Here is a 27,888-nt window from a genome sequence, read left to right as displayed (position 1 = left end):
CCCCCGAGGCCGCCGGGGCACAGCGCCGGGGCGCCCGGGCCGCGCGCCGCCTCCGCCGAGCCGAGCGGCGGCGGCTGCGGAAGCGACTCCGGCTGCGTGGACGCCGGAGCCCCAGAGCACGCGGGGAGCCGGGGGTCCCCGAGCTGGAGCAAGAGCCGGGCACCCGGGCAGCCCGCGGGACTGGCCCTCCCCGGGCCCCTCAACCCCCAGGCTTTGCAAAAGCAGCTGGCCGAGGAGGAGGAGGAAACGGGGGAGCGAAACGAGAGCGGGGATGAACAGCAGGAGGCGCCCCCCGGCGAGGAGCTTGAGCCCCCGACCCGTGTCCGCGTCGGGGCCCCGGACGGACTGGTCTTGGACGTGCTGGGCCCGCGGCGCCCGCCCCCGGCCAAGAGACAAGTGTTCTGCTCCGTGTTCTGCGTGGAGAACGACCTGTCCGAGGTCCCCTCGGCGGAGCGGCTCTCGCTGCCCGCGTCGCCACCTCGGGCTCCGCCGGTGACCAACCCTCCTAGCACCCCCTCCTCCTTCCCCAGCCCCCAGCTGTCGCTCCCAGCGGACCCCTTGTCCCCCGACGGCGGCAGTATCGAGCTGGAGTTCTACCTGGCGCCGGAGCCGTTCTCCGTGCCCAGCCTGCTGGGAGCCCCACCCTACTCCGACCTGGGTGGGGTCGGGGATCCCTATGCGCCCCTCATGGTGCTCATGTGCCGGGTGTGCCTGGAAGACAAGCCCATCAAGCCCCTGCCCTGCTGCAAGAAGGCCGTGTGCGAGGAGTGCCTCAGAGTCTACCTGAGCTCCCAGGTAACCTCAGCCCCTCCGACCCTCCTCTGTTCCCCATTCAGCTTTCCAAATCCGTGGCCAGGAAATCCCGCTCGCCAGCTGCCTGCTCACCGGAAGAGGTGATGAGCACCTTTACCAAGGACGTCTATCAGTGTCTTACATCTCGGTTGTTGCCCTTAGAATATTTAAGTGTGTTTGTCTTCGTGGGTTAGCTCGACTGGAATTTAACTCTGGGTGAGCTTTGGGCTTTGATTGGCCGCCATAGAAGGAACAGGGTATGAATGCATTGCCCTCTTCTATTTATTTTATTAGATTGCGAGCAAGGAGCTTGCTCAAAGAGGAGGGCAGTTGAGCGTGCTTCAGAGGCCTGGTATTCCAGAAACTGACAAATAGTGGGCATAAAATAAATACGTATTGAGTTAGTGGAGAGAAGGGTTGCAATGCGTGATTCCTGAATTTGAAATTTTGCTACTTTCAGATAATCCAGAGAAAAGTGTTATTAATTATGTATTCCTTGCCCCTGGGTCCCTTTCCAGTTTCCTTTTCCACAGTAAAGTTGAAGTACTTTTTCTCACTGAAGTTTTAACTCGGCAGAATGCTTTATTTCTTTAAGAGGGAGCAAAACAGAAAAGGCAAAACAAAGTAAAGCAAGGCTAAGAGGCTTAACAAAACAAGCACTGGTGAAACTTTCCTCCTCAGTTGCTTATTTGAAAGCTTTTTTTTTTTTTTCTTGGAAAGTTGAAGAGTGCAGCTGACCCGCTTTCCTTCCCTGGTGGTGAATGCGTCCTTCTAGCAGTTTTCAGACTGTTAGATTTCTGCCAGTGTTTTGCACAATCCGGAATGCCCTTTGACCCCATGTCTGATTGTCCTGGGCCTATTCATCTTTCAAAACCCTGGGCTGTTCAGGTGCCAACTTCTCTGTGAAGCCTTCCCTCACCCTCCAGGCCACAGCTTATATAGTTTGAAACACTTCTGCGTGTCTTGCATGCACTGAAGTTGTCCGTATGTCTGTTTGTGTGACTAGACAGTGTCTTTCTTAGAGCCCCTGTGTCTGGTAGATTCATGTTGGTATCCTTCCTCGTAACAGTGTTTAATAACTTTGGCCGAAGGGAACTAAACAGGATTTCACACCGTGCAGTTCCTCTGTGTATTGTGGCTAATCTGTGCTTGTGTCTAGACTGAAAGTGTGTACCCTGCCCAATGGAAAACGCAAAGGGGAATTTAGACAGAATGGAATGTTACACAAGCAGTGACTTGGCCAAGATGGTTGAGATTATCCAAGCGCCTGTGAGAGACTGTGATGTCTCTTTCGTGCTTTATCTGCAAACAGATACTTCAAACAGGAGGAAAGCCTTCTTCTCACTGTAGCCGTTTCTAGGATGTCACTGTCAGTCAAGCAGATAGCCATGGGCAAAGCCCTGTGGTGGGATTCAGACATTCCCAAACTATGGGCTCTACTCCAGGGAAGCTCCCTTGTGTGTATACAAGATGTGTACGCATGAACAATACAAGGTAGCATATGATGAGGTGTGAACGAGTGACAGTACCATGTAGCTCCTAAGCACTGAATATAAATACAGTGTGGGTTTAGAGGTTCAGGGGAGGTGGTCATTAGAAGTTGGGGTACTCTGCTTTGCACTTTGATTTCCTTAAGCATTTCCGTTTCCTGAAAGCAAAATTTTTTTTGCCTCCAAAATCAGATCTATGTTAATTCTAAGGTCCCTTCTACGCAAAGACTCTTGTTTCCATGTCATTTAACCCTTCTGTGTCTTAATTTCCTCATCAATGAAATGGAATTACAGACCACGCTCTCTAATGACACATCAATTCTAAGCAAAACAAAAACTGCAGAGTTGTTTTGTTGCCTTACTGAACCAGATCAAAAGGGCATAAAGAGTGCCCTCTTTCTTATTTTCTAAGGTTTCTTGGTTTTGACAGTAGTAAATCTGTCAAGCTTGAACTTGCAGGCGTGTTAAGGCTTTTTAAATGATATATTTGAAATACAAAGTTAATAGTGACTTTTGTCATCATCTTTTGGATTTGTGCCAAATACTTAGTGGATTAGTTAATATCATTTAAGAAAATAAAATAGAGTCCCTATTAAGCATTTTATGCAGTCATTAAAAATGCATACTAAATATGAGTTGGAATATTGCCTGGTTAAATAATATTCTTCTAAAAGGAGCTGATAAGTTCTTTAGAAGAAGGTACAAAGTTGGAAGACAGGAATGCAAATTTTTAGATGGTAAGTCTTATTTCCATTAGTGCCATGAACTGAATATGTGGCGAAGGCCAGTGGGTAGGTGTCTTCATTATTTCAGTGTACACGTAGGAGATTAGGTGGTGACTTAAATATCTCTATGCATGCTCAGTTCATCAGTTGTGTCCGACTCTTTGCAACCTCATGGACTGTAGCCTGCCAGAGTCCTCTGCCCCTGGGATTCTTCAAGCAAGGATACTGGAGTGGGTTGCCATGCCCTCTCCAGGGGATCTTCCCAACCCAAGGATTGAACCCATGTTGCCTTTGTCTCCTGTGCTGGCAGATGGATTCTTTACCCCTGAGCCACTTGGGAAACCCAAATACCTCTATGTGCATGCGTGCATGCTCAATCTTTTAAGTCAAAGAGTCCTCTATCCCTGGGATTCTCCAGGCAAGAATATTGGAATGGGTTGTCATGCCTTCCTCCAGGGGATCTTCCGGACCCAGGGGTTCAACCAGCGTCTCTTATGTCTCCTGCATTGGCAGGTGGGTTGTTTACCACTAGCATCACTTGGGAAGCCCAAATTCCTCTATATTGTGGTTTAAAAATAATAGTTTTAGTTTTTCAAAACAGTGATTTGAAAAACGAAAACTAGTTTTTCTTCAGTGATAAGAATTCTTCAGTTATCACTGAGCCTGGGAACTACGCAGGATCCTCCTTAGTGGAATGACTTTACTGGCCGACAGGTATCAGTTGCTGTGATGAAGGATTGAACTGGTACATTATAATCTTTGGCACACATACATAGGGGTCGACCTAGAGACACTAGAGCACCATGACACAGACTGGGAGTTTACCTGGCTTGTGTTGCACGAGTACATAAATCTTTGGTGTATAAACTTCAGAAGTCCATTTCCAAAGGCCTGTGTGCACACATATGACCGTGGCTTAGAGCATGCAATGCCAGGGATGTCTGCGGTCTTCTTCAGGGCACAGAGCCGTTCTGAGAACTGACCTTCTCAGCTGCTTTGGCCTTTACCCCATTTTCCTAGGAGAAAGGGTTGTTACTTTCCTCGTTTCATGGAATGATAACCTCATCCATTTCAAAAATTCTCCTCAGGTATCTTTCCTTTATGATTTTGATTTGAAACGATAAAATCTGGTAGGATGTGAAATACTAATATTTAGCACTTTATATAAAGAAAAGAGAGAATTGGACATGCTAAGGGCTTTCTAAAGGTAACAGCTGTTGTGACTTTCATCACTCTGCTTCAAAGTGCTTGTGATGGCACATGCATATGAATTGGAATGCATACACCTGTCAAATGAGTATTAATAGAGACAAGCAACACATTTCTTCGGCACTTTGTGAACAAAACAGCTGCTAGATGATAATGTCCTGAAATGACTGTCTACTATAGTCATCCTAGAACCGGTGACCTAGGGGTGAAAGCTTCTAGATCCTTTTATTAAACTCTGAGTCATCCAGACCTTTATGGGTAAAAGTGTAGCCTGCTTTTTCCCTTTAAACCTGAAAACAACCTGTATACTTTTAGAAACTGGCCTGTTCAAGATGGAGTTTGCCAGCAGCCGCCTTCACACAGGTGAATTTACGGATCCTCTCACACCAGCTATGATTCGGGTAGTCTTGAGAATGTGAAGAATAAAAGAGACTGAACTCCATTAAATCACTCTGCAAATTTAAAAAGTGAGGATTCCGGCATATGTCAACTCGTTCTTCTGTGTACAGTGTCTGTGCGTGGTGTGTATTTTGGAGCTGTGGTTAACATTGGCTTTCACACCTTCCTGACTCATGCACTTCTTTTCCTCTTCTGATTCTTTAATGCTATCTCTTTTAATAATTTCTTCATTTCCCCTTAATAATTTCTTTCTTTGTCCTCTTACTTTTCACAATTTGATTTTAAGTAGCACTTGAGTACTGCCGAGGAGCCAGTGCCCTGTCCGGGGCTGTTCGCTGGGTCCTCGGGACCTGGTGCAGATGGTGTCTGGGTGTCTGCCTTCCCGCGTCCTCCAGCGTCTAGAGATGACAGCGCTCCGCTGGGAAACTCTGCACTGCCTACGGGTCTCAAATAACTTGACTAGTACTACTTCCCTCGGGTGTCACCTTTAGAGTGGTGATTTTTCTTTTTTCCTCCTAGAGTAGAGCTCAGCTTTTTATAGGTGAAGGCTGTTTCTTACTCAGGTGAGAGACACAAAAAGAACATTAGACTTGAGCTCCCAGCTTTGTGATGTGGATAGATACCTGAGCCATAATTTCTTATAATTGACGTTTTCATTTGTTAATGTACCATTTACACATATAACAGACATTTATTGGCTACCTCTATGTCAGGGACCTTGAGAGACTTTTTAAATGTATTAAACGCCCGCAAGGAGCTGGCTTAGAGCCTTGCTTTCCTCAAAGCTTTATCTGGTGGCATAAATAAGCTTTTCTTTAAGTTCTCAGACAAGTGTGCCTCTCCTCTTCTCTTTCCTTTCTGGGAGGATTTTATTAAGCCAGTTCTGGAACACCAGCTAACCTTTTAGTAAACATATTACTATTCCTCCTCTTATGTTTATTTCAAAGTAATAAGAAACAGTATTGTAATAAGTTATTACTATAATTAAATTTTCTTAATGAACATTTCTTAGAGCTCTTTGTAATTGTTGTAAATAGAATATTAGTTAATGCTTTGCTTCTTTCAACATTTTTATTGCTTTTGCGCTTTTGCAAAAAAAAAATACTCAAAAGAAAACATTTTGCTATGTGTTTGGATCATTCATAAAAATATGGCCAATCTTTAAAGTTATGACATTTTCAAAGAATTGTTTCTTTGTTCAACTTCACTTTGTCAGCAGAGTTTTATGTGATAAACTCATTGAACCTTCCCAAATCAAGTTCTGTCTTAAAAATTCAGTATCTTCAGGACAATAATTCCTAGAAGAACATTCTCTTTCAAAGTGATCACTACTATTTGCCCCATCAGTTTTGGGTAATTACACTTGAGCTTTGAAGTTTCTATAAATAACAACAACCATTAATTGAACACCTATATTTGAAGCATTTTTTTACATTTATTGTATTTCAGTTTCTGTTAATATGTTATTATGTTTCCATTTAGTATATTTTATTATTTAATTTTAATTCCCTTGCATATTAAATACTTATTACATACTGTTGTTGGTGTTGGAAACACAGAGAAGTGAAACAGATAAAACCCCTTACTCTACGGAGTTTATTTATTAGGCTGGGGGGAGATTGATAATAAGTAAATTATTTAGTATGCTAGATATTATTTAGTATACTATAAAGAAAGAAAAACAAGGGAAGGGTGATAAATATTGGGAAGGAGGTTTTCTTTATGTATTTATAGTGTTTTTAGGAATTGTCAGGGAGGGTTTGTTTTACGTGGTGACTTTTGAGCAGAGATCTTCATGATGGCAGTGAGAGAGCAAATCAAGAGAATATCTGAGGAAAGAGTAAGTATAAAGTTCCAGGGACAGGAGCATGCTTGGTGGGGGGTTCCAGGAATGACAGAGAGATTCATATGGGTGAAGCATATGGAATGAGGTGGGAAGCACTAAGAAGAAACCAGAAGGAGAAGTGGGAAGAGCTGATAGAAAGGGCTTTACGGTCACAGAGAACTTGCAATTCCTCCGAATGAGCTGGAAAGCTGGTTTTGGGGTTAATCAGATGTGACTTTACCTTTAAGACAGAGGATTCTGGCTCTCTGTGGAGAATATATCAAGGGAGTCAAGAGTGGAAGTAAAAGGACTTCCCTGGCTGCCCAGTGGTTAAGACTCTGGGCTTCCAGCGCAGGGGGCACAGGTTCGAATCCTAGTCAGGGAACGAAGATTCCACATGCAACCTAGCCAAATAAAAGCCATTAAAAAAAAAAAAAAACTTGGGGAACAAAAAGAATGGAAGTGATCAGTTAGAAGAATTTGGCAATAAGCCAGAGAAGGGATGTGACAGTTCAGACTAGGGTGATTAGAGGTAGATACGGTTTGAACTGGTGGAATTTTGAATGTATTGTGATAGTAGAGCTGATGGAATGTGCTGATGACTTGGTGTGGGATAAGAGGAAAAGAGTCCAGAATGACTCAGGTTTTGAACCCAAGCAGTTAGAAGAATGGGTTTGCCATTTAACAAGGTGAGGAATACTGTAGGAGAACTTATTTTAAGGAGAATCAGGAGTTTATGCAAAGTTCAAAAAAGGTTGTTTAGACATTCATAAAAGAGTGGCAGTTGGCGTGTGGCATTCAGCAAAGAGACCTTAATAGGAGATGTAAATTTGAATCTTTCTGATATAGAGAAGACGTTTAAAGCCATGAGACCAGAGGAGGATTGAGGACTGGGTCTGGACATGCCAGGGCTTGCAGATAGAGAGCCTGGGACCTATGAAGGAAAAGGAAGGGGTCTGAAAGGGAGAGGGCAAGAAGGAAAACCAAGGTAGAGTGCTTAACCAGAAGCCAAACAAAGATGATGTTTTACAAAGGAAGGAAAAATCATTTTTGTCTAATGTTTCTGATAGTTTCAGCAGGATAAGGGTTTAAATTGACCATTGGATTTCCCAACAAGGAGATTATTTGTAAGTGTGAGTAGTGCTGTTTTCATTGGCACTGGTGGAGTTGACTCTCTGATTATAATGGGTTCAAGAAAACAGGAACAGCTCAATTTCTGTACTAAAGGTAGTAGAATGTTCCATGAGGAAACTCAAGGTTAGCAAGGTTAAAGAACTTGTCCTAAATCACATAGCTAGGAAATGGCAATGGTGGGATTTCAGTTCCATTTGGCTCTAAAACCCAAGGATCTTTTAATAGTCTTTGCATTTATTATCTTATTTATAAGTTAAATATGTTGATTTTTCTTTAAAGTTTATATCTGTATTGTACAAAGTCACAAGGCTTGCAGTCCAAGAAGAAACTTAATTACATGTTTTGAGGAAGTGGAAGTCTCTTGCCCAAATTTAGATCCAGAGAAAGATTTCAGCCAAGGTCAGCTTCATCTTCATGTAAGAAAACCAAGAGGAATTGAGTTGAGAAGAGCTATGATTTAACTTACTATTAAGTTTTAATGGCAGCACACTCTCCTGTTTTCTTCCTAACTCTTGACCATGCCTTTTGTTTCCATTTGAACTTTTTCTTATGTTACCATCTCTTAATGTTGATATCTGCATGGTCATATATTAAACCCTCTCTCTCCTCACATTGAAGTCAAAAAGAGAAGGGGGCAGCAGAGGATGAGATGATTAGATAGCATCACTGACTCGATGGACACAAATTTTTGCAAACTCCAAGAGATGGGGGTGGAGTACAGAGGAACCTAGCTTACTGTAGTCCTTGGGATTGCAAAGAGTCAGACACAACCTAGTGTCTGAACAACAACTCCTCACGTTGTGTATTAGTAGTGGGACCATGTATTTCACTCCCATGGTTTCAGGTAACACCTATATGCTCTTGACTTCCAAATCTTTGCTTCTAGCCCAGATGACTTTTTCTCACTTTCAGTACCACATGGCTGCCTCTGTCTTTGACATTTCCGCCTGTATGTTCCATCCACAGCCACCTTAAACCTCTCAGAACTCACCTCCCTCTCCTCCTCTTCCTTCCCCCTTCCCTAAAGCTTTGCTCTTAAAAAAAAAAAAAAATAAAGCTTTGCTCTTCCTTTGGGGTTCTGTGTTTCCATCAGTTATACCCAGGCCAGAAGCTTGGGCGTCATCTTCGAGTTCTTTTCCTCCCTCACCTCTCACATCTCATTAATCACCAGTCATTAATCACTTTGAGTCCTGTCTCCTAAAATTATTTCTGTAGTCTTCTCGGCATTTCCCTTGCTCAGGCCTCTACCATTTCTCTCCTGGATTCCAAGCACAGCTTCCTCCTTTGTCCAAGTGTTCCAATCTTGGTCACTTCCAGTCTCTTCTTCACACTGCCACCAAAGTTGTCTTGTAGGATACAAGACTGGTCTTGGCATTTCCCCTTCTTTACCTTTCAGTCTGCTTCTTGCCTTTACGATAGACTCTGAACATGGTTTACATGTGCCTGGGTGAGCTAACTCCTGTTAACCACTCTTGTTTCTCATCAACCCCCCTCAACCCCACCCCCATCTATCCCTGTAGCCGTATTAAACTTCTTTTTGTTCACTGAGTACTCTATGACTCTCTGAATCATGAATCTTTAGTTTAGTGACATGTGATTCTCTGTTAGCGGGATCTACTTTTTCCCCTTAATCCCCATCTCTGCCTCTTTCACACTGATTCATTCTAGTCTCAACTTAGACATTTCTTCTTTTGCGAATTCTTCTTGACCCCCTCTTATCTGGATTAAGCATCCTTCCTATGGTCTTTGACAACCCTTTGACTCACTGTAAGATTCTTATATTTCACTGTATTTAAATTGCCTGTTTCCTGCTCCATGCTCCCATTAGACTATAAAGCTTGATGCATGTAGAGACCTTATTCATTTTTTTTTCTGATTGATTTCTTAGCTCTTGGCATACTGTCCACATGAAATGAGTATTTGTATAGTGGATTTATGTAGTTAGATTATAAATAACTAATACATTGAGGCTAGTTGTCAACATACAGAGTATTGGGATAGATAGCCAAGATGGTTTTTAACAGGAAAATCTCAACATTTCATTACCTTGCTTAAAATCCTACAAACCCTTTCCCATTGCTGTAATGAAAAGATTCTGGCTTATGAGGTTTGGTCCCTGCTGCTTCAGTCTCTTCTCCATCCCTCCAGCTCCAGTACTTTCCAGGCATGGATCCTTCCCTTTGTTAATTTCTCCTCATCCTTCAGATCTCAGCCTGCCTTGGTCTCCAGACTGAGTCCGTCTTACCGTTTATGCTTTTAGAGTCCTTTGTATCCTGCAGTCATTTTTTAAATCCCCTTTTGTAATTATATGTTTGTGAGATGATTTGATATTTGATTAATTCTCTCTCCCTCCCCATATTATTTGAGCTGCTTTTATAACTAGCAGTAAGCACAGAGCCCAGTTCAGCACCAACATTTGGTGCTGAACAAATGTTTGTTAAAAGACTGAATGAATGATTGAGAGTAAATTATACTATGTTCAGGTTGGTAGGAAAATTAAGGTAGATTTTGAACCTGAATTTTTGATATTTTATTCCAGAGTAAATTTACCTTTTTAATGCAATGGAATGCTATGACCTGAGTTTTTATCTTGGCAACCAGTTTATCACTGAGACGCTTCTTTAATTATGAAACCTATTCTGTCTTCTGCTTAACAGATTCCTCCAGAACCTGGGCACTTAGGAACAGCCGTTTTATTTTGATCATGGCATGTAGGTCAGGAATTTGGGAAGGGCTCAGCTGGTAGTTCACACTTGGGGCTTCTGCTGCCTTGGTGGTCAGATGTCAGCTCTCTTGCTTGGTTGGCAGCTGATGCTAGCTGGTGACAGTATGCTTGGCTGTGGCTGTTGACAGCAATGCCGGCATGTAGCCTTGATAGCACTGTAGTCTCAAGGCAGTGGGCTTCTGACATGGAGGCTGGCCTCCCCAGGGCCAGAGTCTCCAGGAAGCCACGTGGAAGCTGTCTTAACTTGGGAAGTCATTCAGCGTCACTTGGGCGTCCCTGGTGGCTCAGACAGTGAAGAATCTGCCTGCAATGCAGGAGACCCGGGTTCCATCCCTGGATGGGGAGGATCCCCTGGAGGAGGAAATGGCAGCCCACTCCAGTATGGGTTGTCTGGAGAATCCTGTGGACAGAGGAGCCTGGCAGGCTACAGTCTATGGGGTCACAAAGAGTTGGACATGACTGAGTTACTAACACTTTCACTTTTTTACTTTCAGTAGAAAGACACTTAGACCCAACCCTTCATTTTTAGTGAATATGTAAAAGAATTTGGGGCCATATTTTTAAACCACCACACTACTTCAAACAAAAATCAGGAATGTTGTGAATTTAGGTAGTAAAGCTTTTGAGCCTGAATTTTAACTTGTCTTTATTTAAAGTTTCATGTCGTATCAGTTATTTAATTACATATTTCCTATTCATATCATTGGGAGAAGGGCATGGCAACCCACTCCAGTATTTGGAGACTCCCACGGATGGAGAAGCCTGGCGGGCTACAGTCCATGGGGTTGCAAAGAGTCGGACACGCCTGAGCGGCTAACACATTTATATAGTTATATTGATTAATGTACTTTGGTATTGTGGGAGTTCTGTGCTTTATCTTTGAATAATTTAATAATAAAGCTTTAAGCAAAGCTTATATGCAAGTTGTTCCCTTTTATTAATATTTATTTTTAATTATTTGTTTGGCTAGGCTGGATCTTAGTGGCAGTGCGCTTGGCTTTCTAGCTGCAGAGAGCAGGGGCTACTCTCTGGCTGTGCTGCTCAGTCTTCCCATTGTGGTGGCTTCTCTTGTTGCAGACCACAGGCTCTAGGACACACGGCCTTCAGTAGTTGAAGTACAAGGGCTTAGTTGCTTCATGGCATGTGGAATCCCCCAGGACCCGATCAAACCCATGTCCCCTGCATTGGCAGGCAAATTCCTATCCACTGTCCACCAAGGAAGTCCAGAAGTTGTTCCCTTTTAAGCTGAAGTATTTTAGGTAGTTTCATTGTAACTGAATATCTTGAGATCAGGGTCAACTTCTGATTATATCTGATTAATACCACTTATGTTAATTATCATAATATAATATGTTAATTAATAATGAATGATTATTAAGACCACTTATCTACATATTGTAACCTCTATCGTATCAAAATTTTAGCTTTAAGAGTCGGACAGGACTGAGCGACTTCACTTTCACTTTTCACTTTCGTGCTTTGGAGAAGGAAATGGCAACCCACTCCAGTGTTCTTGCCTGGAGAATCCCAGGGACGGGGGAGCCTGGTGGGCTGCCGTCCATGGGGTTGCACAGAGTCGGACACGACTAAAGCAACTTAGAGCAGCAGCAGTGATTAAAATATCATTTGAAAAAGTTGAATACCTTGCTGAGTAAAAAGTATTGATGTAACGGATAGTTTTTGTGGTGCAGGGATATTCTGTACAGAAATTGTTGTATTTACTGATAGCTGAGAATTAACCACCCTAGTTAATGTTTGTTAAATTGGCTCACTGTTGGGTTTTTATTGTTATGATATTCTAGTTTGGCTGAGTCTATCATTCGGCTAGTGTCCTCTCACATAGGTGGCCCTTACATTTGCAGAAGCAAGTGTGTTGTGCTCAGAAATCTCCTGGTTGAGGATCTGTGCCCCCTGAAGAGGAGGAGGTGTATTGCTTTCATGATGTGCCTTTTTCCCCAGCTCAGGTAACTAAATTCTGCACTTATTCATTCATGTGAATGACTAATCCCTTTTTAAATCTTCCAGAGCTGTTTGCCTCAATGGTATTCTCTACTGTAAGATTCAGAGGCTAATTATAGGCTACCTAGCAAATTACTTCCCCTTTTGTGGTGTTGATTCTTGCCTGATTTCCTCACTCAGTTATTGGCCATAATCAGCATTCCTGCAGCTCTGAGACGTAAGTGGCCAGTTAAATCACCAGGGCTTTTCCCTCTGGTTGCTTAACCAGCTTAATTTTAAACAGCAGGTAAAATAAAACACTTGGTTATAGTGTTTCCCTAGCGTTTTGTTCGGAGAAGGCAGTGGCACCCCACTCCAGTACTCTTGCCTGGAAAATCCCATGGATGGAAGAGCCTGGTAGGCTGCAGTTCATGGGGTTGCCAAGAGTCGGACACGACTGAGCGACTTCTCTTTCACTTTTCACTTTCATGCATTGGAGAAGGAAATGGCACCCCACTCCAGTGTTCTTGCCTGGAGAATCCCAGGGACGGGGGAGCCTGGTGGGCTGCCATCTCTGGGGTCGCACAGAGTCGGACACGAGTGAAGCGACTTAGCAGCAGCAGCAGCAGCAGCACCATTAACTTCAGTGTTGTTTTTCCCCTTATGTTACCATTTTTCCTCAAGATTGTGAAAGAAACACTTTGAAAATAATGGGCTCCTGAAAATAAAAGAAATATTATGTGTGTCCCATGTTCTGGTGTTTTCTGCTAAGACTGTGTGTGTGTGTGTGTGTGTGTGTGTGTGTGTGTGTAGGTCTCAAGTTTGTGTGTTACAAGAAGATTTTGCTCATTTTGATTTATAAAAATCTAAGTTTAGTCATTTTCAGATGAATTCACGTATCTCGGGTTTAGTTGGAGTCAACCTAAGTCCCTTGGGTTCACCTTTTTCCTGCTGTTAGTTTTTAATATGTCACAGTGTGAGTCACTGAGGGCTTCAGTCTTAAGATAAAGGGAGAGTTTAGAGGAATGCTTGAAAAGAAAACATTTGAAACAATAGTAATTTTTTTCCCAAGAGTTTGAATTTGCTTTTTTTTTTTTTTTTTGAAAAATACTGTTTGTCCAGATATGTTCATCTCTTCAAAAATCACTACAGACTTAGGAAATTTGGAAACAGAATTTTCAATTTTGCTTACAAACCATCCAAATGAGCTGCTTTCAGAGAGTTCTGACCCATTTGTTTAAAAAATAGCACTTTATGATTAGCTCTAAGAATAGTTGATTGACGCTAAAGTTAGGAAAGATATACCTCGCTAGCTGAATGTCATCAGCAGTCTTTGAATGCTTGGTAGATGAAACATAAAAAGAAGTGTAATGATTTAGTAAGCACAGGCAGCAGGGTATAGTTTTTGTCTCTCTGTGTCTCTTTGCGGTGCTTTTTCAGTTAAACACCATCATTAAAACAGTGTATCAAAACTGAACATGGATCTTGGAGACCCAGTGTCACTGAATGTCAAAGATTTCTAAAATTAAGAATGCTGTTTCTAAGTCATTGCTTTCACAATTACTAATGATTCTATTAGTGATGATAAGACATTTTGTATCATTAATTAATAAAATTGAGACTCAGATGTTAAAAAAAATCACTGGAACTTTTGGATTCTTTTTACAATCTAGATGGGTTGGCCAAAACCCTGTTGATTTGTTCAGGGTGCTAATAAAGAAAGGTCAGGCAGGCAGTCCTATCACAGGCTGGTGGGGCCATAAATTACCCTTAACCCCACATGGTCATGTCATAAAGTGTCTGCTTCTGATCAGAAGACACGATGGAAGAATTACTATTAATCTCATCAGCACTTCTGGAAAAACAAATGGAAACACATGTACTGCTAGTGAGTTACAGAGACTTTTACACAGAGAAATCTTTTCCAGTGCATAAGACTTTCCTTTCTTTTACTGTAGTCACACTGCAGAAGGTCAGTTCTCTAGTAACTCAGCTGATTTAAGGCAATCAAAAGCGAGGGAAAGCTGCTGCTGCCGCTGAGTCGCTTCAGTCGTGTCTGACTCTGTGTGACCCCATAGACGGCAGCCCACGAGGCTCCCTCGTCCCTGGGATTCTCCAGGCAAGAACACTGGAGTGGGTCGCCATTTCCTTCTCCAAAGCACGAAAGTGAAAAGTGAAAGTGAAGTTACTCAGTCGTGTATGACTCTTACCGACCCCATGGACTGCAGCCCACGAGGCTCCTCCGTCCATGGGGTTTTCCAGGCAAGAGTGCTGGAGTGGGGTGCCATTGCCTTCTCCGAGGGGAAGCTAGAGCTTTCTTATTAAAAACATTCTCTGAGCACAGAATATTTGTTTAGCAGCATGCTGATCACTTGAGAAGAGAAGACATAGTCTATGATCCATCCTCTTACCAAGTGTAGAAATTCAGAAAGTGAAAAGTAAGGTGTCCAAGCAAAAGATTAAGGAAAGTTTATAACGACATTGTGTGATGCTGGTTGTTGACTTAAGTGGTTCTAGGAAGAAGCTGTGTTTATGGGAGTAGAAAAAGTTGAAGCTTGGCTAGTTTATACAAAGTATTTGTTGATACACAGGAAACAGGAGAAGGGAGTTTGAGGTGGGGTGTGTCTTCAAGTGAGATGGAGTGAGCAAGCACACAGGTGAATGTGCACAGGCTCAGTCACTTGGTTGTGTCTGACTCTGTGACCTCATGGACTGTAGCCCGCCAGGCTTCTCTGTCCATGGAATTCTCCAGGCAAGAGTCCTGGAGCTGGCGGTCATTCCCTTCTCTAGGGGATCTTCCTGACCCAGGGATTTAACCCACATCTCCTGCATCTCTTGTATCGTCAGGCGGATTTATTACCACTGTGCCACCTGGGAAGTCCAAGCACACATATGCACTCACAAATGCATTTGTGGAAAGAAAAGAAAGTTAGTTGCACAGTCATGTCCGACTCTTTGCTTTTCCATGGACTGCAGCCTCTTTCACTCCTCTGTCCACGAAATTCTCCAGACAAGAGTACTGGAGTGGGTTGCTATTTCCTTCTCCAAAATAAAGAAAGTGAAGTTGCTCAGTCGTGTCCGACGTTTTGTGACCCCATGGACTGTACCCTACCAGGCTCCTCAGTCCATGGAATCTTCCAGGCAAGAGTACTGGAGTGGGTTGCCGTTTCCTTCTCCAAGGGATCTTCCTGACCCAGGGATTGAACTGGAGTCTCCCGCATTGCAGACAGATGCTTTTACCGGCTGAGCCACCAGGGAAGTCCCAAAATAAAGAGGGAGGGTAAAAGTGATCATGGCTAGAGAGAGGGGCTTAGAAAGGCAGTACGGCAGATAGGGGTGGAGAGGTGAAGCTGAATGGTGAGCAGGAGTCCGTGGAACAGATGTCTCAGTACAGAGCAGAGCATACTGGCTGCCAGACCCCCAGGTGTCCTGTGTCTCAAGGGCAGGGGCAGAGGGAGCCGGGTCATGGCTTACAGAGCAGGATGAGATTGCAGAGAGCTCTGAGGCCCCTCTGTGGAACTGGTACTTTGTTCTGTGATACGAAGTCATCGGAAAGTTGAGTGGAGCTGTCAAATTACAGTTAGTGCTTCAAAAAGAGCCTGGCTTCCTTGTGGAGAATAAACTGTGTTTGAGGGTGGGGTGTGGCAGAAGAGAACCAGGGAAATGGATTAGGAGGCCGCTGCAGCAGTCCAGGGCAGAGGTGAGAGTGGTGTGGGTTACCTTGGAAATTGTTCCGTCTCTTGTCCCATCACTTACCCGGCTTTTGGTTTTCAAAGGTGTAGGGAGTTCTTCGCCTTTGGTCCAGCAGGATGTCCTGCCAGTCTTTGTAACCTTTAATGTTCAGAGGTCTATGTTGTATTGGCTTGGCCAAAAAGTTCATTCGGGTGGTTTTCCCAGAAGATCTTATAGGAAAACTCCAATGAACTTTTTGGCCAACCCAGTATAACTCAGCTGCCATCTTTATCTTTTCAAATCACATGTGATTAACTGCTATTCAGCTTGATCCCCTTTCACATCTTGCTTGTCTGCAATGTGTTTTTTGTCTGTTTTTAATTATTTGGTCCAGAGACACCATGGAGGAAACCACTGACTGAAAAAGGATTTGGATACCTGTCCACTGGTGTTATTTTACTGATTGTCAGAACCAGTTTATCAAAGAATTTGAGCTTTCCTCTGCTACCTAGTCTTTTGCAATTCGCTGTTCTTGGTCTTTCCTCACTTTATACTCAACAGTTCGCTTACGTTACTTTTTAAAACAGGAACTCCCACCCTCTCCTCCTCACAGATAGCAGAGGTCTTGCAAGCCCACCTTCAGTGCTGAGAGGAAGTTAGAATTATTTTGTAATTCTACTTAGTTCTTGTCCTTTAACGGTTTTGAATTGTTTTGAATGGCTGTCCTTTGCTTCAGTGAATTCCTATCTCATTACACATGTTCATCTCTTACTCCTAATTCTTGTTTTTGTAAGAGAGTTCCCATTAGGTGTCAGTTCCATTTCCTCTACCTTAAATGGCAGAGGCCCTGGGGTCATGACTTCACTGTGCAGTGGCTGTTTTATTTTGATTTTGGTTGTTCTTTTCTTTGTTTTTAATGAAGGTACATGATAAAGTAATTACTTAAACAGAGATTTACTTAGCTGATTTTATGCTGAGTGAGCAAAACCCTCCCTTTTGTATGAACCTTCCTTTGTTTATTTCAGAGTTCTAAAGTGTTTCTTCTCATTACATTCTATTATTCATCATGGAACCAGTACTATTTCAATTGGAGGCAATAAAATATTGATGTGGTTTTAAAATTATTTTTGAGAAAGCCTCAAGTATTTATCTTTAAAATAGATTTGTCCCATGTGTGGGTTGTATAAATTTTAGAAGAATATGAACCTTAGGCATTGGTATCATGACAGATTTTAGTTATCTTGCTGTATAACAATTACCACTGGGTGAAAGTTTACTCAGTTTAAAATATTTTCAACTAGATAGTGTGAACAATCACAGATACCAGGTAGCATCTTGGAGTACTTTAATGTTTATAAAACAATTTGAGAAAAATTTAAGTAGTTAGAAACATTGGACTTTATATTTTATGTTTAGAACATCCATTAAGTGTCTGATACCCCATTTCTATTTGTTGTGAGGAATTTAGCTCTTTTTTTCTCTATATTAATCTTCTTGTCAAGAGCAACTCATTTCAAGGTGGATTCATTGTTTTTCCTCTATAAATATGAATGAGTTTTAATTTTGGATCTCAGCACTTTAACATTTTTCCTTAGAAGTACCTATTTTATTGAAAAATGAAAGCTAGTTCATAAAGTGATACATGATAAACTTTAATATTTATCTCACTTTATAGATACTTCTATAGCAAAAATGTGGTTGATACCTCAAAAATTCCATAGTCAAAACCCTATCCCCAACCACACACACACACAAAAATTCCTGCATTGCATTTTGTATGTATTGATTACACAGTGTGTCATTATATATTTCACGTAATAGTTTGTAACCATTGCCATCTTGTAGACATTAATAATCCATTAATATTTATGTAAGATGTTATGGTAGATTCTGCTTGAAGAAAAATTAAAAATTATTTTACCTACTTGCCTACTCTCTCAAGGCTTTAAAATTTTCTATATGATATGTAAACACGTTTACCAGTCATCTTGTGTAGACCATTGATAAAGTTGTAAAGATAAAATGTCAAAAGTTAATGACATTATAGTATGCGAAAGTTATTTACTTAGTTTCTGATGAGCAGAATGAAAATGGGTTTGTATTACTCAATTGTTTTCTTTGAATAAGATTTAAGAACTGTGAAGGGAAGTCATTCATCCTTCCTTGGCTTGCAGGTTTATTGTCTGGTGAGGAAAGGGAAGAAACATATAACTGTCAGAGTGGAAGGACCACTTTAGAAAGACTTTGTTTTAAAGGAAAGCACAAGCTTTCTATATAATGTCTGTTCATCATCACTTCAGCAACCCTCGTTTCCAAATAGGGTGTCCTAAGTTAGTACACTTAATAGTTCATGGATTATCTTCAGAAGGGTTCTAAGTGCCATTCATTAAAATGAAAAGGAAGAAGTTCCTTAGGCTTATAAGGATACATCAAAAACTTATACTAAATATCAGCTTAGCGGTAAGACCTTAGAAACATTTTCACTAAATTAGAAAAATGCACTGATTCTTGTTGTCACTGTTACTGTTTAGCTTTATTGTGTAGGTCATAGCAGGTGTAATATGAAACAGACAAATATCTAATCTGAAAAAAATAATGTTATTGTCTAAAAATGATCAGTATTTTTAGACAATAAGATTACCTACATAAAATGTCCAGGAGAATCTGGAGATAAAATGTTAGAACCAACAAGAGAATTATTTTTGCTGGATATAGGAGTAGACCATGGAAATCTTGGTGTACTATTTACCAGCCAGAACCAGTGAGAAAAAGAAATTACCTTCAAATAGATACCTAGAAGTAAATCTGAAGACATGCATGATCTTGACAGAGAAAATTATTAATACTTGAGGGAAATAAAAGAACAAGTGAATTAAGACAGACATATGTCCCATTGAATGGGAAGATAGAATGTCATAAAGATGTCTGTTTTCCTGAATTAGTCTATAAATTTAAGGCATATCAAGAGATTTATTTAGTATGTGTAGAAGAATAAATGTCCAAGATGAACAGAGAAAATTTTGAATAAGTAGGAAGGGCACATTTGCCCCAGTAAATAACAAGGAGTATTTTAAAGAAAAGTTGATTAAGACAGTGGGGTGTTTTTATCAGTTCAGTTCAGTCGCTCAGTCATGTCCAACTCTGTGACCCCATGAACGCAGCACGCCAGGCCTCCCTGTCCATCACCAACTCCCGGAGTTCACCCAAACCCATGTCCATTGTGTCGGTGATGCCATCCAACCATCTCATCCTCTGTTGTGCCCTTCTCCTCCTGCCATCAGTCTTTCCCAGCATCAGGGTCAAATGAGTCAGCTCTTCGCATCAGGTGGCCAAAGTAGTTTCAACTACTTTGGAGTTTCAGCTTCAACATCAGTCCCTCCAGTGAACACCCAGGACTGATCTCCTTTAGGATGGACTGATTGGATCTCCTTGCAGTCCAAGGGACTCTCAAGAGTCTTCTCCAACACCACAGTTCAAAAGCGTCAGTTCTTCGCCGCTCAGCTTTCTTCACAGTCCAACTTTCACATCCAAACATGACTACTGGAAAAACCATAGCCTTGACTAGACAGACCTTTGTTGGCAAAGTAATGTCTCTGCTTTTGAATATGCTATCTAGGTTGGTCATAACTTTCCTTCCAAGGAGCAGGCATCTTTTAATTTCATGGCTGCAGTCATCATCCACAGTGAAATTGGAGCCCCCAAAATAAAGTTAGCCACTGTTTCCACTGTTTCCCCATCTATTTGCTATGAAGTGATGGGACCGGATGCCATGATCTTAGTTTTCTGAATGTTGAGCTTTAAGCCAACTTTTTCACTCTCTTCTTTTACTTTCATCAAGAGGCTCTTTAGTTCTTCACTTTCTGCCATAAAGGTGGTGTCATCTGCATATCTGACGTTATTGATATTTCTCCTGGCAATCTTGATTCCAGCTTGTGTTTCTTCCAGCGCAGCATTTCTCATGATGTACTCTGCATGAAAGTTAAATAAACAGGGTAACAATATACAGCCTTGATGTACTCCTTTTCCTATTTGGAACCAGGCTGTTTTTCCAATGTCCCGGTGTTTTTATAGATAAAGTCAAATCCATGAAACAGAAAAAAGAGCTTAGAATGAAACCCAGTTGTATATGCAACTTGGGACATAATGAGATTGCCCTGTGAGTCAATGAGGACAGAATAGATATTTCAGTAAATGTGCAAGGATGGTTGGCTTTCCACTTAAAAATTAAGTAAGATTCTTTATCTCAACACATGAAGAAATGAAGTCTGATATATTAAAGCTCTATAAGTGTAAATAAAATTTAAAGTCTACTTTAAATTTTGAAGTCTCTCAGTCGTGCCCAACTCTTTATGACCCCATGGACAGTAGCCTGCACCAAACTCCTCCGTCCATGGGATTTTTCAGGCAAGAGTACTGGAGTGGGTTGCCATTTCCTTCTCCAGGGAATCTTCCCAACCCAAGGATCGAACCCAGGTCTTCCGCATTGTAGGCAGACGCTTTACCATCTGAGCCACCAGGGAAGTCCATTTTTAAAGTCTACTTTAGTAGAATAGATTTACAGATGTCTCTATAACCTTATAGGAAAAGATTTTTCAGGCAGCATCTGAAAAACACAACTCTGAATGAAAATTACTGTTTGATTCCATCTATATGAAGACTCTCTGAGGGAGGAAAGTGTTACTATAAATTAGGATAAAGGTTAATTCACACCCTGGGAAAATTATTTTCTAAAATACACAACTCAAGAATTATTATCCATTATATATCCATTATGTAGAAAAACTTACAAATCAATTTTAAAAAGACTAATTATTCATTGGAAAAATACAAAATTTAATGACATAAGTGGCCAATAAATGTATGTTAAAAAGTTCATTTTCATGGTTAGGATACACTATGATTCATACTAATGGGGAAAGCACAAATTAGCAGCAACGAAACAGGACAATGTTTGGGTCTTAAAAGTGGCGAGATCAAAAAGTCAAATGTAAACCGAGTGCTGGTTGGTACATGGGGTAATGGGATGTTTGTGTTGTGAACTGTGCTGGTTCACTTCAGTCGTGTCTGACTCTTTGTGACGCCAGGGACTGGAGCCTACCAGACGCCTCTGTCCATGGGATTCTCCAGGCAAGAACACTGGAATGGGTTGCCATTGCCTTTTCCAGGGGACCTTCCTGACCCAGGGATTGAATCCACATCTCCTGCATTGACCGGTGGGTTCTTTACCCCCAGCACCACCTGGAAATTTAGACACTACTTGTTCCCAGAAGACTCCTGTCATTACAGTGCAAATTGATTGCTTCCAATTGAAGGTTAGGTAGAAGCTCCTCAATGCACAGTTAAATTGATTTTTAACATTTTTATTAACATATGCTTCACATATCATACAGTTCACCTATTTAAAGTATATAATGAAATGTTATTTAGTATAGTCACAGGGTGGTAAAACCATTACCAGTCTAATTTTAGAACATTTTAGTTCTCTGTTAAAGAAATCCCATACCCATTAGCACTCACTCCTTGCCCCCTCCAAATCCCTCCCAGTCCTGAGAAACCATTGATAAAAAACTTCTCTCCATATAGATTTGCTTATTCTGGACATTTCATGTAAATGGAATTCTGTAATATGTGGTCTTTTGTGGCTGACAGATGAATTTTGAAATACAAAATTTCTATTGTGCTGCAATCAGGGTCCAAAAAATGCTGATAGAATTGTAGTTTGAGCTTAGAAAGAATATCAGCTGAAGAATTGTGTGGAAATGGACATTTTGCTTCTAGTTTTAATTTTTAGCAATATAAGAAGTTTATAGAGCAACTTGACATGACTTGTTATTCCAATGGTGATTGTCAAAATCATTTTACTGTAGAGTAACTCTTGAATACAGGTACTGTGGTTAGTGTGATTTTAGGTTTAATTCATTAGTAAACGCTAAGTCGTGTCCAATTCTTTGCAACCCCAGGTACTGTAGCCCACCAGCCTCCTCTGTCCATGGGATTTCCCAGGCAAGCATACTGGAGTGGTTGACATTTCGTCCTCCAGGGGATCTTCCCCACCCAGGGATCGAAACTGCATTGCATTGGGTCTCCTACATTGCAGGCGGATTCTTTACCTCTGAGCCACAGGGAAGCACTTAGTAAACATCAGGTTTTCAGCAAAATCTAATTTCTGATGGTGGTTGAAGATGGTTCTTGTCATTCAAAAAAAAAAAAAAAATTCAGCCAAATCAGAGCTAAAAAAAGTTGCAACTAAATTTTACCACTATTAGTCCATCACACTACTGTGTGGTAAGTCAGGATATTCAGCTTCTTTATCTGACAAAATGATGCACAGAGCTAACCATAGTCAACTTCATGAAAGCAAGTTAATTCCACTGTTAACACTGCTGGTTTCATAACATAATGCTGTTGTTGTTCAGTTACTAAGTCATATCTGACTCTTTTGACCCCATGAACTGCAGCATGCCAGGCTTCCCTGTCCTTCACTATCTCCCTGAGTTTGCCCAAACTCATGTCCATTGACTCAGTGATGCCATCCAACCATGTCATCCTCTGTCTCCCGCTTCTCCTCTTGGCTTCAGTCTTTCCCAGCATCCGGGTCTTTTCCAATGAGTCAGCTGTTGGCATCAGGTGGCTAAAGTATTTGAGCTTCAGTTTGAGCATCAGCCCTTCCCAATGAATATTCAGGACTGATTTCCTTTTTTTGAATTTTTTCACAAAGTACCTGCTAATGAATAAAACAGTGAGTAATCTTAGCCTTTAAATGCATTACATTTTCACTAGCTTTGTAAATTTGACAAACTAAACCTTTTTTATTTATGTATATTTTGGGGACAAATCCATTGTATTACATATTAGCAGATTCCACTTCAGATGTTACTGAATGTATGTTTTCTCAGCTTCTTTAAAAATATCCTTGCCTATCATTTATTTCATGCAGATTGTTCATACAAGGCTAATTTTCCTATCACTTTGAGGAGCACTGATTCCTCTGAAAAACAGTAAGTGGTATCTGTACACCTACTGACATGTAAGGAGATAAGGGAAATGACTTGAAATCATTTGGTTTTGTTTTTAATCATTTGTTTTTAAATCGACTGTTGACATTGCATCTGATTTCTTCAACTCTTGTGAATAGTGTTCTTACCAAAAGGCTTAGTTTTAAATAAATTTACTTTTTCTAGAAACATACCTTTGGCAGCTACCACATAATGTAATTTATTTAATATGCAATTGGTAAACAGCTTTTTTTTGCTTGTCTAACAAATATACCATTTGCCCACTTAACTTTGGTGGCAGCCTCATTTTATTTTTATATTTTGTGAGGAAATTTTTCTGTAATAGGATGTTCTGTTTAGAATTTTCTGGTTTTTCTGACACTTCTGTATGAATTGGAGAAATTGTGATGAGTGTGTAGGCTGGGGTAATGTTGACATATAATGTATTTTTTTGTTATGTTTTGCTACATAACAAACAAAATGTGTTGCCATCTAATTCAGTAACAAAAGAAATCAACTCTGTGCCTTCTGTTCCAAGTCCATTTAATCTCCTTTTGCATTGATAATAAGAAAATTAAGTGCATAGTATAGTGATACACACGTGGCACTTGAAATATTGTCAGGTTATAACTCTGTCATTGTGATTCATAGAGCTCTGTGCAACAGTGGGAATCAATAAAATGTCACATATAATCTCTTACCACAACAACTCAACTCAGTCATTGTTGAGCAAAAGCAGTCATACACAGTGAGGATATACTGAGTATGGTTAGATTCCAATAAAGCTTTATTTGTGGACACTGAAATTTGAATTTGGCATAATTTTCTTATTTCATGAAATATTATTTTTCTTTTGATTTTTTGCAACCATTTAGATATGTAGAAATCACTGTTCGCCCGTGGGCTATAAAAATAGTTAACAGTTAAAAAAAAAAGAAAAAAAATAGTCAACAGGCCAGACCTGGCCCATGTATCAAATAGTTCTTTGAACTCTGTCCTACATCATTGATTTTTCCTTTTATTGGATCTTTCTCATCAGCATACTCTGTTATTGTTCTTTTCTTTAAAAACAACAACAGCAGAAAATAAATTAATAGAATAGCCCTCATATGGCTGCATTGTTCTTTGCAGCTAGTATTCCTTTCCTCCACTCTCCTTACAGTCAATTCTTGGCAAAAGTTGTCTGTACTCCTCATCTCATATTTCTTTTCATTTTTTCTTGAACACACTTCAGTCAGGCTTTGCCTCTATCTCTCCAGTATAACTGCTCTTGTAAAGGTCACCATTGGCCTTGATATTGCTTAATCTAATGGCCATTTTTTCACTCTAACATTACTTAATTTTTTAGTGGTATTTGACGTAATTGATCATTCCCTCCTTTTTGAAACATTTTCTTCACTTTACTTGAAGGACCCCAGTATCTTGATTTTTTTTTCCCCTTCTGCTCTGGATATTACTTTTATAATTCTTTCTTAGTTCTTTCTCATCTGCATTAGTAGAAGCAGAAGACACAGTGGATCTGCGATGGGGGAGTCAGTCACAAAGAGCTCCGTCTGTAATCAAGGGCAGGGGACTTGAGCCTTTATCCTGCAGGCAGTGAGTGTCACTGAAGCAACAATGTTCTACATTTTAGAAAATAAATTACTCTCCTTGGAGTGTAAAGAGTTGAAGGGTAGGGGAGCCTGATGGGGGAGGAGGAAAAAGTGAAGCTAGAAGAAATGATAATTTTTAAGTGTTACCTAGAAAACAATTATGTAAGGAGTATGTGTATGTTATAAATATGTATCTGCATCTTTTTATTATGGAAAAGTTCATACATAAAATATGGACAAGGTCGTGTGGTTCCCCATGTATCCATCACCCAACTTCAATAGTTAGTGACTCGTGACCAATTTTTTTCCATCTCTATTCCCACTGACTTCCCCTCCTTTTATTATTTTGAAGCAAATTCCAGACATAATTTTATCTTAAGATGTCTCAGTATATATCTCTATAAAAACTTTCTTTTAAACATAACCGGAATATATTATTATACCTAAACCATGAACAACAGTTTCTTAATGTCATCATATATCTAGTCCACGTTCAGACTTCCAGTTGTCTCATAAGTGCCATGGACTTCCCTGGTGGCTCGGACAGTAAAGCGTGTGTCTACAATGCAGGAGACCTGGGTTCCATCCCTGGGTCAGGAAGATCCGCTGGAGAAGGAAATGGCAATCCACTCCAGTATTATTGCCTGGAAAACCCCATGGACGGAGGAGCCTGGTAGGCTGCAGTCCATGGGGTCGCAAAGAGTTGGACACGACTGAGCAACTTCACTTTCCTTTCCTTTCCTTTCCTTTCCATAAGTGCCATAATTCACAAACTTGTAAGTGAAATAACCAAGATTGCCCAGGCTTCTGGCCCCAAATTTCCCTCAGTTACAATTGCTGCTTCCAATTTAGAGAAAGATTTAGTTACTAGCATGACTTTAATAGGTAACCAAAAATTTCTACAGCCTACTTTTACATGTGTTTTGAAGCTAATGTATCCTGAGCTGCCTGGTGTTTTCATCAATGCTCGTGATGCTACTGTAGGCAGCTGCGTGGCATTATATTTCTACTTATGCTTTCAGCTTTTTAGGAATAAGAATTGTACTTGAAAATTTATACCTGTACTTGACTCTGAATTTTATAGCTCTGTGGCTGACTGTTGGCAGGCTCAGGGATTTAGAGCTCACCATCTGAAAGAGTTAGCATTGGGATAGTGAAGGATACAGTATGAGAATTTCTCACGGTCTGCTGCTGCTGCTGCTGAGTCGCTTCAGTCGTGTCCGACTCTGTGCGACCCCATAGACGGCCTCCTACCGGGCTCCTCTGTCCCTGGGATTCTCCAGGCAAGAACACTGGAGTGGGTTGCCATTGCCTTCTCCAGTGCATGAAGGTGAAAAGTGATAGTGAATTGCTCAGTCGTGTCCGACTCTTAGCGACCTCATGGACTGCAGCCTATGAGACTCCTCCGTCCATGGGATTTTTCCAGGCAAGAGTACTGGAATGGGATGCCATTGCCTTCTCTGTCTGATGGTCAAGGGGTATAAAATGTCGTTTGTAAATCCAGGCTGCTAGCATTATGTAAAACCGTGATGTTAAGTACTCAGATATTACCTAAGGAAAACTTACATTTCCATTAAGAAATAATTGAAATAAGATTACTGTTAATTCTGGATTGTATTTAGAACCTTGAGTAGGAAGATGTTTGTGACTTGTTATTTGTACGTTTATTTTCCTGACACAATTCTTTAATGTGGTTTTATTGCCTTGTAGTACCCATCCAAAACATTCTGCACTCTTTCTGTGAGAAATAATTAATTCTTGGATTTTACTGAATCATTTATCAATATAGTTTCACCACAAATACATTTGAAAAAATTCACCTAAACACTATTGCTTATTTTTGCCTAATTCACCTTTATGTAAATGCAAACATTTATATATTCTTTTATGCCATGCTTTTTAAATTCAAAGTTAAATTCCTGAGGTTCATCCATATTGAAGTGTGTGACAGCAATTTGCTTGCTCTCATTGCTGTTTTGTAGTTCATTGTCTGAATAAGTCCCAGTTTACTCAGACACTTTACTATTGGTAAACATCTGAACTGTTCTGGTGTTGTGGTTTACTGTTTCTATTACAGACCACACACCCATACAGGAATTTCTCCAGAGTTTATGTCCAGGAAAGGTATTGATGCTGCTTCGTAAGAATGAACATCTTTAGCTTGGCTTGCTGTTGCCAGATTGTTTGCCAAGGTCATTGTACCAGTTTTTACTTACTCTCACAACTGATGATGTTCTTACTGCTGCATAACCTCAACAGTACTTTGTAGCATCGTACTTTAAGTTTTCAACCAGTCTCATGGGTATGAAAAAAAAACTTCACAGTTTAATGTGTGCGTGACATTGAACTTTTTTTTTTTAACTTTATGGTTCATTCATGTTTTCTTTGAGGTGCCTTTTTACATTTAGCACATTTTTCTCTGTCTCTTGGGTTCCTTATTGATTCACAGGAGTTCTATTTTTATACCCAGAGTACCAATCCTTTGTTAGTTATGTGTATGACCAATATCTTTCCCCAGTTCATCCATGGTTTTCCTTTTGTTATTTTTATGATTTTTTTATGAAGAATTTTAAAATTTTCTTTAATCTATTGCAGTCTGATTTCTGCCCCCACCATTGTACTGATACTTCTCTGTTGAAAGTAAGATCTGTTGTCAAGGGTAGATCCAGGTTTTTGAAATCTAAAGCTTATGGGTGTACTCTTCAAGACAAAGAACCATAAGTTGTGAATACAAAATTAGATACAGAAGAAAGTGTTAGGAGAATCAGAACACATATGCAGTACTATGTATAAAATAGATAACTAATGAGAACCTACTGTATAGCACCAGAAAAAAAAGAAGGTATAATCTGTTTGTAAGGACATATATATGCATGCGTGCTCAGTTGTGTTGACTCTTTGGGACCCCATGGGCTGTAGTCCCCCAGGCTCCTCTGTCCATGGGATGATCCAGCAAGAATACTGGAGTAGGTTGCCATTTCCTTCTTCAGGGGATCTTCCCAACCCAGGGATCAAACCCATCTCTCCTGAGGCTCTTGCATTGGCAGTTAGATTCTTTACCACTGAGCCACCGGGGAGCCCTAGGGCGTATATTAAGTTAACCTTAAAAAATGCATTCCAAGGGAAAGACAGAAATATAAATCAGTGGAGCAAAACAGAAAGCCCAGAGATAAGTCCATGCACCTATGGACACCTTATCTTTGACAAAGGAGGCAAGAGTATACAGTGGATTAAAGACAATCTCTTTAACAAGTGGTGCTGGGAAAAATGGTCAACCACTTGTAAAAGAATGAAACTAGATCACTTTCTAACACCATACACAAGAATAAACTCAAAATGGATTAAAGATCTAAACGTAAGACCAGAAACTAGAGGAGAACATAGGCAAAACA

General features: G+C 40.7%; 1 protein-coding gene across 1 annotated transcript in view; it reads left to right on the top strand.

Moving 5' to 3' along the window:
• Nucleotides 1-27,888, top strand: part of RNF217 (ring finger protein 217) — a 133,872-nt gene that overhangs the window by 724 nt on the left and 105,260 nt on the right. The window contains exon 2 of the mRNA XM_040239332.1: nucleotides 2-795. Within this exon, the coding sequence (XP_040095266.1) occupies nucleotides 2-795 (794 nt within the window). The remainder of the gene's footprint in view (nucleotide 1; nucleotides 796-27,888) is intronic.

Source organism: Oryx dammah, unplaced genomic scaffold (genome assembly GCF_014754425.2).
Source record: "Oryx dammah isolate SB20612 unplaced genomic scaffold, SCBI_Odam_1.1 HiC_scaffold_4, whole genome shotgun sequence".
Lineage (NCBI taxonomy): Eukaryota > Metazoa > Chordata > Mammalia > Artiodactyla > Bovidae > Oryx > Oryx dammah.
This window is presented reverse-complemented; position numbering and strand designations above follow the sequence as displayed.